The sequence below is a fragment of the Pinus tabuliformis genome, chromosome 6 (genome assembly GCF_031772625.1).
Source record: "Pinus tabuliformis cultivar Carrire ecotype Pingquan chromosome 6, CPIR1, whole genome shotgun sequence".
In the NCBI taxonomy this organism is placed as follows: domain Eukaryota; kingdom Viridiplantae; phylum Streptophyta; class Pinopsida; order Pinales; family Pinaceae; genus Pinus; species Pinus tabuliformis.
Genome location: NC_142292.1, coordinates 1,486,261,147 through 1,486,274,912, shown reverse-complemented (window position 1 = coordinate 1,486,274,912; position 13,766 = coordinate 1,486,261,147). Strand labels below are relative to the sequence as shown.

Genomic DNA, 13,766 nt, shown 5'->3' with positions numbered 1-13,766 from the left:
CTACAATCAAAATAAAGCACCTCCTATTAGCTGCAGGTAATTCAAACATATTACTGACAGAGGTATGGCCTTACACATATGAGTAGTGTGGGCACTCAACCACAAACATAGTACAATGCCTGAACCTAATTCTGTCAGCTAAGAAAAATTGAAAACTAATTTTAACTCACTGGGTATGCTTCCTCAAACTCTGAATCACAGGTGCTCCAATGGTAAGATTTGGAACGAAATGCCTGAAGCAATTGAAGAGTCCAGTAATGTTAATGAAAATTACAATATGTGATTAAACAATGCTATGAATATTGTAAAACTTCCATCTTTGAATCTCCTTGTAGTAAACTGCATATGGCATCTTATGCTGCTTCTTGCTCCTCTTACAAGAAAGAGAACAATGGAAACCAGAAAGAAAATTCCATTAGAAAGCACATTCTGCTAGAGTACATGCATATACATTCAGCATGCAGCTTAGCTTTATTAAACATGTGAATTTAATGTTTGTCAAACAAAAGGAAAGATTCTCTAGGATAAATTTGATTAGGAAGATAAATATATGAAAGAATTAGACAAACTAATACTCTTCAAGATTATGTTGGATGATAGATCAAAACTACATACATAGCATACATGTATTCATAAGCTGAAGAACTTAGGTAAATAAAAATGCAAACACTGTAGAAAGCTCATTTGGGGACAATTCAGTGATTTTTAGGTTGCCTTTTATTTTCTGGTGCAATAACAAAGCTAATACTTCTAATCTGTCAATGCAACAAATGCACTTTTAAAATACCCTTTGTTCAACCAAAATTCCAAGATGCAGAAGGACAGGAGCAGGGAAATGCACGAGGGACATGTGGAGAGTGTCCCAATGTTAGATTTATTGTTATCAGGAATTTACTGCTGGGGGTACAGAATATAACTTATGTGCAATACTGTGGAAAATATTGGAACTTATTGGGAAACTTCAAAAAATACAAAATTGTCACTTTTATTCAATTTTTACAACTTCCAAAGCAACATCAACATCAAACAAACACATTGTTCCATAAATATAAAAATAAAACTAATAATATAAAATGTGTAAAATGTCAAGTGGTACATCAAACATTGTTACTGAAACACAATAATTGTTCCAAGTCCTGACAGGATATTATAAAATCATATCAAAACAAAAATAATATATCTCATGAGATGATCATCATCAGGCATCTAGATACTACAAGGATAATCATAATGCACTAAGATATCAACGATTCCCTTTACCACTTTTACAGGCAAAGGTCACCACCAATGCTTTTCCTCCAGAAGTAGTAGGTGGACGTGTTGAGGTTGAGCCTAAGGTGGAAGGTCCAATTCTTGGGGGTAATGTGCAGCTGAAGTGAGTTGTCTTCCGACTCTTCCCCTAGTTGCCTCCCTCTAAGGAAGTTGTGGCACGGGCTGCAACACACTCAATCACCTCCTCCTACTCCAAATCTCTGTCTTAGAAGTGGAACATCCTTTGATACTACCTCCTCCTCTAGCTCATCAGCATAATGCTCCAACCACTCAAGTGCCTCCTCCATGACAAGCCTCTCGGTCTCTACCCTCCACGAACTTGTGCTGTCAATTGCATCCAATGAAATGGCATGTGTTGGGTACTTTGTCAATCTGCCTCACCCACAGCCTGAGATTGTGGTAGACATAGACCATGCCATTAAGGTGGTGGAGATCTAATTCGTATGAGGGCCATTTTGTTATTAGAGAATGATGTCCCCATTATCCGCCATTGTTTCTGAAATACTTGCAGGGATCCTGAGGTTATGGTGGATAATGTTGCTTTTGCAACTAGACCTATGTGAGTTAGTACAAATTCTCTTGCAAAAGACCTTGATGGTACACAGACTTGGATTAAAGATTGGTCAATGTACCATGTAAAAGTTGGGATGGCTCTGAGCACATATAGGAGAGCATGGGACATCCTACTGTAGCAGTGTCCTCACTGATTGCTTGCCCTGAAGGGTAAACATGAATTCAAGTATCCTCAACCAAGGTAGCCCAAATCATTGCAATGGTGTGTTACCGCGTGTGAAGGACCTTGGCTACAATGTTGTCCAACTCATGGCCATTCAAGAGCATGTTTGCTAGTTTTGGAGCCTGCAAGTTGGATCTTACTGTCCTCATGCATATCAAACCCAGTCATGCTACAAATGATGTCTCGTATGGACTAAACAGGCTTGATGGAACTGATTCCCATTATTTTTATTCTGGATCTCGAAGATATCAATGGATATGGGATACACCCCTTTTCATTTATGGCCACTGGTTGTAGGTAGCATTCACTGCGAATTATGCTGAGTACTTTGGATTGGTTTTACTCGGTGCTGGTTCATGGTTTATTTCCCCAGGCCATAATGATTGGAGAAGATGTGATTGGTAAGCCAGCCTTTTGTCTTCCTGTACAAGATGGCAGATCCAAGATCGATACTGTTTAAGTTCATGCGTGATAGAGTTATCAATGTTGAAGATCAATAGTTTGACAAAGACAAACTACTTGGTGCAGCCTTGGATTCTGGTGCTGATGTCATTGTTGAACCTCTAGTGTATGAGGATGGTTGTGGAGATGACCAATCTGAGAGGTACTTCAACGTGGTTACTACAACAGAAAATACAGTAATGTGATTGTCCAAATTCATGAGAGAATTCCATTTGAAACAGATGGTGGGTTTGAATTTTTATTACAACTGTCAAATCAGATGATAGATTTGAACCAGGAGCTTCCTGCTAATTTACTTGAGCTAAATAATGTTGATTCTGTCTACTCAAGTCAGAAGAAAAATCTTACACTATACACTCAGATCAAGAAAGCCAATGTTGAATCTGTCCAATGAGATAATTCTACGAGTTGGGAGACTCTTGATGACAACCCAAGGCAAGTACAAGAATGATAATAATGGTTCAGGTATATATAAAGATGAGATAAAATAGTTTTATGAATGTCCAATGAATGACCACAAAAGTAGGTCAATGGGACTGAAGAATACAATGTGGGAGTGCAAGTACATCACCCGGAAAATACCAAAAATAATAAAAAGAAAGAAACCTACATAAGTATAACATCAGAATATATGTATAAAACTGTGACAAAGGTACGGCGATATAAAACACTAAGTGAGTCTGTCCAGAACTAGAAATATGGGTAACCCATATCATCAACATGTCAAGCGAGAGAGAGAGAGATTAGACGATGAGGCCGATGATGTTAGGGTCTCCTTGGGATTGAAATGAAAGGTTTAAACTCAGGGCTGACCTTTATATACATTTTAATGCTGATGCAAGAGTTGTATCCATATTTCAGAAATGACTTGCATCATTTTGGAAGGTAATTTCAGGCTAGAAAGTCCACTTGAGAGTTTACATTTTCCCCTTGAGGGGCCTTGATGTTACATGTATCCTTTGGAGGGAAGGAGCTATCTTATTGGCTAGGTTTCTTGCTACTAATATGGGGCTAATGTGTCCACATCATAGGGGTTATGCAACCCTTGCCACAATTGCCTTTTGGGCTAGAAAATCCACTTGAGAGCTCACATTTCCCCCTTGAAGGGCTTTGATGTTACACGTATGCTTTGGAGGGAAAGGAGCTATCTTATTGGCTAGGTTTCTTGCTACTATTGTGGGGCTAATATGTCCACATCATAGGGGTTTCGCAACCCTTGCCACAATCTATTTGAATGGTCTACGCACCCCTTGGATCATTTTGTTTTGGAGGTTCGTGAGTCCCCATATGAAGGAAGACTTGGCGGTCCATCTTGCACACTTTATGCAAGAAATGTGCCTTGATGAGCTTTTGGAGGTTGAAGGGCACACCTTGGAGCCCTTACTTACCATTGTTTGTGGAGAAGCCCCACCATTGTGGATTTTGGGGGCTTGAGTGATCATTTGGAAGCCCAGTTCCCACTATGAAGAACACTTTGAAGATTGTATGTGGTTGAAGGCCTTTTGAGGTTGGGTGCTGCCAATGTTATCACAACCGGATCGGCCATCAAACCGATAAACCCCCAGACCGAGAACTAGTTAGACCCAGATCAAGACTAGTAAAAACCGGACCAAAAAACCGGTCAACCAAAAACACAAAGTATTCAAATTTTAAAGAAAACCACATATATTCATGTGCATCCATCTGAATCCAAACCATTTATACACAAATAAGCACAAGTTCTCATTTATAGAGCATGTAAGGGTGCACATAACCAAAATAACACTGAGTGCAATCCATCTTTGAACCAAAAACATATCAAAAAACAGGACCTAGATGACCTCTAGAATCGAAAAAAAATCACGCTACAACAAATACATACATATCATCAAACTCTTTGCCTGTATTGGGATCTTTGTCATCGATATCACCATCTGAGCATTAAAATAAGATAAAAAAATGCTTAGCATGTCAATTCAAGATTTTGTTTTAGTGATGGGTACATTTTTAGTAGGATCATGACAGAGGAGTTCAACAATCAATGCCATTAACATCAAGGAACATAGAGGGATTGGTGCTCTTGATTAAATGCTAGTTTGATACCCTCATACATGATAAAATCCTACCCTTTAAAACCAGCTTGGTGGAAGAGATTTGTTGATGATACAAGCGTAAAGTGGACACATGGTAGAGCATAGCTTGATAAGTTTTTTAATCACCTTAATTCTATCTCTTTTGAAATTAAGTTTAATATGGAGATGGAGGAAAACAAAAGCATACCATTCCTAGATGTTCTTATTACCAAAAAGGAAGACAGAACATTGGGACATCAAGTCTTCAGAAAGAAAACTCCCTTGTAGAGTTACCTCCATGTTGATTCCTATCATCATCCTGCTCAGAAGTTTGGTGTCCTCAATACTCTTGTTGTCAGGGCCCTTAGAATATCAGATGTAGAGCACCTAGATGAAGAGAAGAAGCACTTGACTACAGTTTTTAAAAATATAGGATACAAGGACATGGACATAAGGAAGGCTAAAAGAAGAGTTGAAGGAAAGGTCAACTCCTAAAGCCCTCACACACAATGTGGTAAGGTCTACCTCCCTTACATTCAAGGAGTCACTGACAAGATTGCAAGGATTTTAGATAAGAAGAATATTTTTATTCATTTCACAACGGGAACAATCAAGCAAAGAATGAGATCTCTGAAGGACAGTATTGATCAACATCAACTTAAGGTTGTCTACAAAATTGATTATTCTTGTGGTAAATGTTATATTGGAGAAACATGATGTTCCTTGCAAAGAAGACTGAAAGAGCATTGAGCTAATGTTAAAAATGAGAGATCACACACTTCAACCCTGGTTGAACATTCCTCAAGAACTAAGCATCATGTTTGCTTAGAAAATGCTAGGATCATCGCTAGAGAGGACCACTATCAAAAGAGAAAGATCGGGGAAGCCATTGAGATAATGAAGCATCCACATAATCTCAACAGGAATGGTGGTATTGAGATCAGTGGCAACTGGGTTCCTCTAATCAAAGAAATTGGTTCTACTAGCTCTTCTCAGGTATGAATCTCTCACCCTAGCTTTGATTCATTTAATATTTCGGCTTATAATAATATTAATTACATTACATAAAAATTTAACATATAATATAATATAATATTTTAACTTGTAATAATATTAATTACATTATATAAACATTTAGCGTATAATATATTAGTAATTTCATATAATATTTTAGATTATGATAATAATTATTACATTATATAAAAATTTAACATATAATATAATAGTGATTTCAGATAATATTTTAAATTGTAATATATTTATTACATAAAAGAATTTTAACATTTATCTCATTATATTAATTTAACATACTTTAATTATAAATTATAATATAATTAATATTCATTAAAATTTATTACAATATAATATTCCCTTAATTAACACACATTATCATTAATTAATTATGAAATTATGCATAATAATATTTATTAGTTTGGCTTTTTCATTTTTAGGATTTTCTCAACCAACCATTTTATTAAAAAATTAATTTATTTTATTTATTCTTCTGCTTTGGCTCATATTTTTTCAAGCATTGTCCTAGTGATGGATCCTCTTTGGGCTTTGAAATGTCGACAAATTTCAAACTCTATTGTGGAATATCCAAACTCTATCTACAAAAAAAGCCACAAAAGTCTAAAATCTAATGAAGTGTTTCATTAATGAAACATCCATAAAGAAGAGGGGCAAGAATCCATATAACCCATGAGGAAAAAAACATATATAAATTGATATAAAGAATAATTATTACAATTGAACTATGTAATCTCTTTATGTATTGCCAAGGAGATTGGTCATGACCATAGGGATCATAACTATAATATAAATAATTAGGCTTTATTATTTTATATATTATTAAATATTGGTAATATACCTTCTAAATTACTATTGTGTTAGTTCCAATGTCATCTCTCTTTACGTGAAACTTGGATGACCTTAGACCTTTATATCAAACCTTGTCCCAACACAATTCTTTGATGTCTCTAATTATGTAGTAGTTATTGATAACACTATTCTAATATTTAACACACATGGGCTAGGATGTGTCTAAAGGAACAATGATATATTTCATTCATATCAATCACCTATGGTAAATACATATCCATATAAAAGGAGAAGCCATGTTTTGTTTTTCCCATAAGATAAGATTTGTTAAGATAAATTCATTTTGTCCAACAAATGACCACAAAAATAGGTCAATGAGACAAAAAGAGTACTATCGGTGTAATATAAACTAGGAGTATTTACTATTATGGTAGGTCCTAAATCTAAGATAGCAATTGTTGGAAGAAAGTTGCCATTGATGTCAAAGCGTGAATGGGTCATTGTTGAGTAATGTTATCATTGATGTCAAAGCCTTAATCTTAGGGATGATGCCCTAGATTTGGGATGATCAAAGCATGTGATAATAGTTCAAGAAGCCCTAAAGAGCAAAAGGGTTTAAGCACTCAAATCCAAAACTAATAGTCAAAAGAAAATCAAGGAAAAGGTGGTCAAAGCCAAAGAAAATTCAAGGACAATTATCATGTGACCCTCATCAAGACCTTTCCAATGGTATATGGCACTCCCTCTAACTCCTCATAATTGAAGAGAAATGAGTTTTTGATTTTTAATGCTCCATTTGGATACCCTAACTTTGAGTGCATTTTTACTCCATTTACCTAGCTCAAATAGAAGTATAACATACACGGTTAGAAAGCTTATTTTGAGATCTTTCCAACAGTATATAGAGCTCCCCCTAACTCCTCACAGTTGAGGAGAAATGATTTTTTGAATATTCACTATACAATCTACCAGTTGCATAAGCCAATCCAATCAGTGGACAAGTCGGCCCAATCTAGACCTCGGATGCACTATATATGGGCGTGAGGAGGAATTTTAGCAATTCGTTGAAGGAAAATTAGAATTTGTTGAAACTAGAGAAGAAAAGAAGTGTTTCTAGGGTTCATATCTCATGAGCTAAAAGTGAGGAGAGGCCAGATTGGGGAGGATATCTATGGAAGGACTTTTAGCACATTATTAAAGGGTTTTGGCACAATTTTTCAATGTTCCCACTCTCCGAGGACGGGGAAACTCCTGGGGAAATGTTCCCCCACGTCCCCTTTTTGGGGAAAAACTCAAGGAAACACTAGGGGGACGTTTTCTTGGCAACAAAATGCGACTCCCTTGCAACGGGGACTGGGGGATGCCGAGGAGACGCAAGGGGGACGAGGGGACGCATATGGGTTCCCCCATTTTTTTGTCTAATAATTTTTTTAAAACATTAAAATTTAAAAAAAAAAAAATACAAATTTAAATATATGAAAAAAAATAAAAATACAAAAAAGATGAAACTATATTAAAACTTAAAATTTGTCAAAACTTGAATTTTAAAAAAAAAATATTATATTAAAATTTAAAACTTAAAAAAAAAAAAAAACAGTAACCAAAAAAAAGTATATTAGAACTTAAAACTTAATATTTATTAATATTATTTAGTACTTTTTGAGAAATTTACTAGTATTTCATTGCTCGGTGCTTTTTATGTTTACTTTTAGTTTAGTATTCTATGGCTATTTTGGACTTCAGCATAATGTCATTGTCCTTGTCATATGATGAATTTACTTTTTATCGTTTTTGAAAATTTGATGCGCATTGCATAATTTCAATTGTCAAATGATAAATTTAGATGGAACATTGCATAATGTCAAATCAAGGATTCAATTTAGTAATTTACTTTTAGATTTACAATGCAAAAATGTCAAATGATCATTGATAATTCATAAATGATAATAGTCTAATATGTAATGATGATCATATTTAGTCTTAAGATTTTCCATCTAGTTATTGACATATTTTTGGGATTTTATTTTTATATATTAAATTTTTAATAATTTATAATTTTATAATTTTTATGACTTTGATGTCCCCCCGTTTCCCCCAAAATTCCCTAAATTTTGGGGTTGCTTATATACATCCCCCTTGTGTGTATCCCCGTGTTTCCCCACCCCGGAAACTCGATGGAACATTGTAATTTTTGAAGTTCCTTTTGGCATCATTCTTGTAGAAGTTTGGAGCAAATCTTGAAGTCTTTCTTGTAGAAGTTTGGAGAAGATCTTGAACTTATTCTTTTAGAAGTTTGGAGCAGATATTGAATGTATTCTTCTAGAAGTTTGGAGGAGATCTTGAAGTCTTTCTTGTAGAAGTTTGAAGCAGACCTTGAAGTCATCCTTGTAGAAGTTTTGAAGTTTTGAAGCAAATCTAAGTTACCTTTTGAGGCAGATCAACAACCTTTTCGAGGTAGAGTTTCTAAGGGAGATTTGAGCTAACTAAAAGAACAATCTGAGGTTTGTTCTAAGGCATATCTAAAGAAGTTGATTGAAGGTATGAATTAGAATCTATTTTGTTGCATTAGAGGTCAGAGTTATAGTGGCATACTTATTGGAGCAAATCTAAATTTGAATATGTTTAGGCAAAGATAGCGGTGATTGTATATTCTTGCATTTGGGTCACTATCCCTTGTATTGGAGCCCAAGAGTTTTTTTTCTTTATTTTATTGTTGAGGGTGGCAGGGTGGTGCTAGGTAAGGAAGTTGTAACTTCATTCAAGAGGTTGTCGCCTCCTTCAGTGGGAGCTGGTAAATCTTAGGGTTGTAGCCCTTCCATTTGTAGTGATAAACCGGAAGTTGTAGCTTCCTTTGTAATATAAATAAATTGTTCATATATTTCTTGTGTACTCTTCATATGATTTGATTGGTTAATGCTTGTAATACTTAAATTGTAAGAAAAAGTGAAATATTAATTCAACCCCCCCACCCTCTTAGTATTTCCAACATAAACAATGAATAAATAAATATTAAATACCTAATAATAAAGCAATAAAACACTGAGTATCTAATCCACAAAGGAAAAATTACAAGGACATAGACTAAAATGAGTGCATAAGTGAAAACTCCATCTCAAGAAGCAAGTCAAGTTGCACTAGAGTTGGGAGTCAAAACCAAAAGATAAAATAAGGAAGTATCACCATTTGAATCGTCAATAATTGTAAAGGCATCAATGCATTGTCTGAGAAGGTTGTCAAAAGAGTAACAGGGGTTGAAGGGCCCCTTTTGTGTGACCCCAAGAGGGATCATGAGATCAAAGGTAGATGGGGGAGCCCTACCACTCTTAGCAATTAAGGCCAAGGGGAAGAAACTCCAAATCAACCATTGGCTACTCAACAAAGCCTAGGGGTTGGTACCTTAGACAAAGCGAGAACATCTATAGCTCCAAAACCTCCTAGAACTACACTATAGACTAGTCCTGTGATGTCTGCCCTATGGTCCAAAACTCCTTAAGAGTCTCTTGAAAGAAGAAGAAGAAGAAGGGTAGCCCACTAGCGGGGGTGAGGGTGTTAAGAAGTGACCTAGGGCCTCACTGATCTACAAGTTGAAGAAGCTTGAATCTCTAATTGTCCTTTGCTACCTAACCACACCAAACAATAGAGAAGAAATAAGTTGAAGCTCTAAACAATAACCTCCCTCATAAAAAGAGATAAGCATCTATGATCTAGGAACCAAAAGAACGTAGAGAGGGACCCATCTAAACCCCAATAAAGGATATAGATCCCCCCCTTGGATCTCGTAGTAAATAGAGCATTTGAACATAAGGCAATACTCTAGGTCTTGAATCCATTGCCTACAAGTGGCAAATATAGAAGATCTTCTGTGAATGAACAAGCTGGTGATCAATTTCAACCCAAAGCTGATGAGAACCCGCTCTACACTAACCAAGGAGGATCCTATGGGCACACATCCAATGCTTGTGCTCATGTCTTAGCCTCATAATCAACTTATTACAACCTTGTCTTGACTCCTAAAATATCATCAATTTTCTCCTTATATTACACTTTTACTACTTTCTTTAACTTAACACTAATGACCTAGGACCTAAGTCTTACAAAGTAAACATTAAATTAATTTGTCTAACATATCCTTGTTGCCTCTACAACAACCAAAAATCATTCTAGAGTGTCTTCAATAATTCCTCTAATGATTTGAATTTTTTCATGGTGTTTTGTATCTTTGAAGCCTTCATTGGTGGAGCGAGTTGCAACCCCCTCAAACCTGACCCATAATATTGTCTTGCATTTCTAGACATTATAAAATCAACAATATCTGAAATCAAAAGAAAATGAAAAAATTCTAAAAATAAAACTCTTCGCAATGCATACTTCTAGTTGTGTTCATACTTCATAGATGGACAAATGAACACTGGCAGTTCCTCAAACTTCACAAAATGCTATCATGCAAACCTATATAAATTGTCTCTCTTGTATATTTGATATAACTATTAATATAGGGATAAAAGTTTAATATGCAAAAATAACCTAATCTACTGAATGAAAATAGTTAGTTCTGCTCCATAGATAATTTGTTGGAATGTAACCTAACCCAAGTAGTCCTAGAAACAACTCAAGTTAATAAAACATCGAAGACATGTAAAGAAAGTTTTTGTCTGAATTTTATCTCTCTTATAAATTTGATGTCATCGTCGCAGCTATTGTACTGATGTTACAGCAGTGTAGGGCAGAAGTAACAACATGATATTATCAATTAAAGAAATAACATCAGAATCCATTGTCAGAATAAACATCATTTTATAACTTAATAAGCCCTATCTTGTTTCAAATAGCACATCAAAAGTCTAGGGATTGCCTTAGCCCTCATATCAGATTGAAAAAGGGACGCATGTGCCTTTAAGGACAAAAAATGGACATTGCTATTAGAGTATATTGATAATTCCACAGAAATACTATTTGCTGAATATCTATGACAATAATGAAGTTTCAAACAGTAGTAGCTTTCAGGTTAAATAAAACTCTAACAAGCCTGACAAATATCCATATAAACACCATGTTTATCACCAACTTGATAAAGAAAAGTATTGAACTTTTGGATAGAGATATCAATGCTCCATATAACATTCAGTGTGTTCTGTATTCAAGTGCTCTGAACACCTACCCATCCTGCAAATCACCAGTAAAAATGAAAGATAGTTTAGAATCTTTATTCAAATTGTAATAAATATAAAATATGACATAGGCCTGAAGATTTTCATTATAGTTTACGGGCTCAGCTGATAATAGAATGTAGTAAGAAATCACCATGCTTAAAGTTTACAACACGTTCATTTTAAGAATGTCAAACAATTAAATATTAATGCAATATAATGACAATTCATCTTGAAATAATCACCGGATCAGAAATCGATATATGATTAATCAAAGAAGCCAATGACTAGAGTGATAGGTAAGAGCAGTCACATACATAAAATGCAAATCAAGCAATGGAACATATCAGTACTTTCTTGAAGAACGTCACAATGGTTAAGCCTCATATATTGTGATAATTCATCTTGAAGCCATCTCAGGACGCAAAATCCATATATGATTGAACAAAGAAGCCACTGACTTAAAGTGATATGTAAGAGCAGTCACATATAATGAATGTAAATCAAGCTATGGAACGATATGAATACTTTTCTTGAAGAAATGTCAAAATGGTTAAACTCATTACCTTGTGGATTGAAGCACTTGGAAATTAAATACTTGAGGAAAATTCCTCTAATACGAATTGGCCAAATGGCTTATAGAACTCAAAAGTTGGACTTCATAATTTAGAATAACTTTTGCTGTACTAGGACTTATGTGTTATTACATTGTTAGAAATTACAAGGAAATCTTTGTTGAAACATTGAAGTCTGTGGTGGAAACATTGTAGTCTATGTTCTCTACCTTAGCTCTTCTTTCCATCAACATTGGGCAGTCAAATTTGTGGTCAAAGAAGGGCAATGTATGCCAAACTCATATCAATCACAGGCACAATGAACCCATACTCAACTATATGAATACACACCACTCAACTCAAACTTCTATTGCTCGCCTTTAAATAGGCAACACAATACGAGAAGCCACAAGTCAAACCAGCAGTCGACTCAAAAGTTCAAACCATGGGGCATAGACCATGTACACACAAATAATAAAATATAATCCAACAGAGACTATGGTGTCCATGTATAGTGTCCCTAAATATGTACTATCTGTCGACCACAATAAACACTTGTCATTTTGTTGATGGAAATCATACTATGTTTTGAAGCATATCTGCTAGCTCCTTTTTAGGCAATTTAAAAGACGTTTGGAAAAGCATCAAGAGGAGAACTTTCAGCTAAAATTTCAAAGCATTTGGACCAACAGTTTTAGAAATATTAAAGACTGAAGTTAGCGTCCTGACTCTTGAAAAGCCCTGGTTACTGAAATATATAACAACTGAAAAAGTCAAAATTCTGAAATTTTCTACATGGTATCCAAGCTTTTGTGGTTGAGATTTCTCTTTCAGTGAAGCGGGATTTGATATTTCAATGGTTGGACCTGGGAGAGGTTGTTGGATGGTGAAACTCTAATGTGATTGAGATGAGCACTTGCACCCAAGAGATGTTTTGTGTTAGATTTTGTGGGCACTAGACTCTGTGCGCACACACGCACACACCAGATCTAGTAACAGTCTCAAATTAATTTTAACCCAGCTAATTAACTGAAACACATTGATGTGCCTAACCAGAAGCAAACTATGCACAGAAGAACTTATAAAACCAGCAATCACATCATGCACAATAAAAATATTACACACAAGTTTTGTCCAATCAACAGTTCTTCATTAAATTCTTCTCAAAACCTACTTGGGCTCCCTTGCTGGGATAATGGCTCACAAGGAAATTACATATACAACAATTACCTTGGATATGGTCCAACATATCAAGCCTCAAATCCATCCTTGATCCGGCTTATCTGGATCTCCTTTGTTGCTCCATGCTCTTGAGTCTTTCCTCTAACTCGGCACAACTGAGTATCTCACTCACAACGAACTTGATATTACTCATGCAGATCTCCTTTGTTGCTCCATGCTCTTTCCTCCAACTTGGCACAACTAAGTATCTCACTCACAGCAAACCTGCAATATTACTCATGCAGAGCTCCTTTGTTGCTCCTTGCTCTTTCCTCCGACTTGACACAACTAAGTACTAAGTTGCATGATACAAGGAAACGGGTACGAGTTTCCGAAACGGATATGGGTACGAAACATGACCTCCCCAAATTTTGGAAACGGGGAAACGCTATATATATATATATATATATATATATATATGTTAGGACATTTAAGAAATGTTATGTGCAATCATAAAGCATACATGATACATTATTACATTATGATTAAATTGTCCAATGTC

At 35.3% G+C, this 13,766-nt stretch overlaps 1 protein-coding gene across 1 annotated transcript in view; it reads right to left on the bottom strand.

Annotated features, from left to right (window-relative positions):
- LOC149264256 (ribulose-phosphate 3-epimerase, cytoplasmic isoform-like) overlaps positions 1-13,766 on the bottom strand; it is an 80,228-nt gene that overhangs the window by 30,166 nt on the left and 36,296 nt on the right. The window contains exons 3-4 of the mRNA XM_089427892.1: positions 11,501-11,505; positions 171-233 (exon numbers count right to left, since the gene is read on the bottom strand). Of these exons, the coding sequence (XP_089284018.1) occupies positions 171-233; positions 11,501-11,505 (68 nt within the window). The remainder of the gene's footprint in view (positions 1-170; positions 234-11,500; positions 11,506-13,766) is intronic.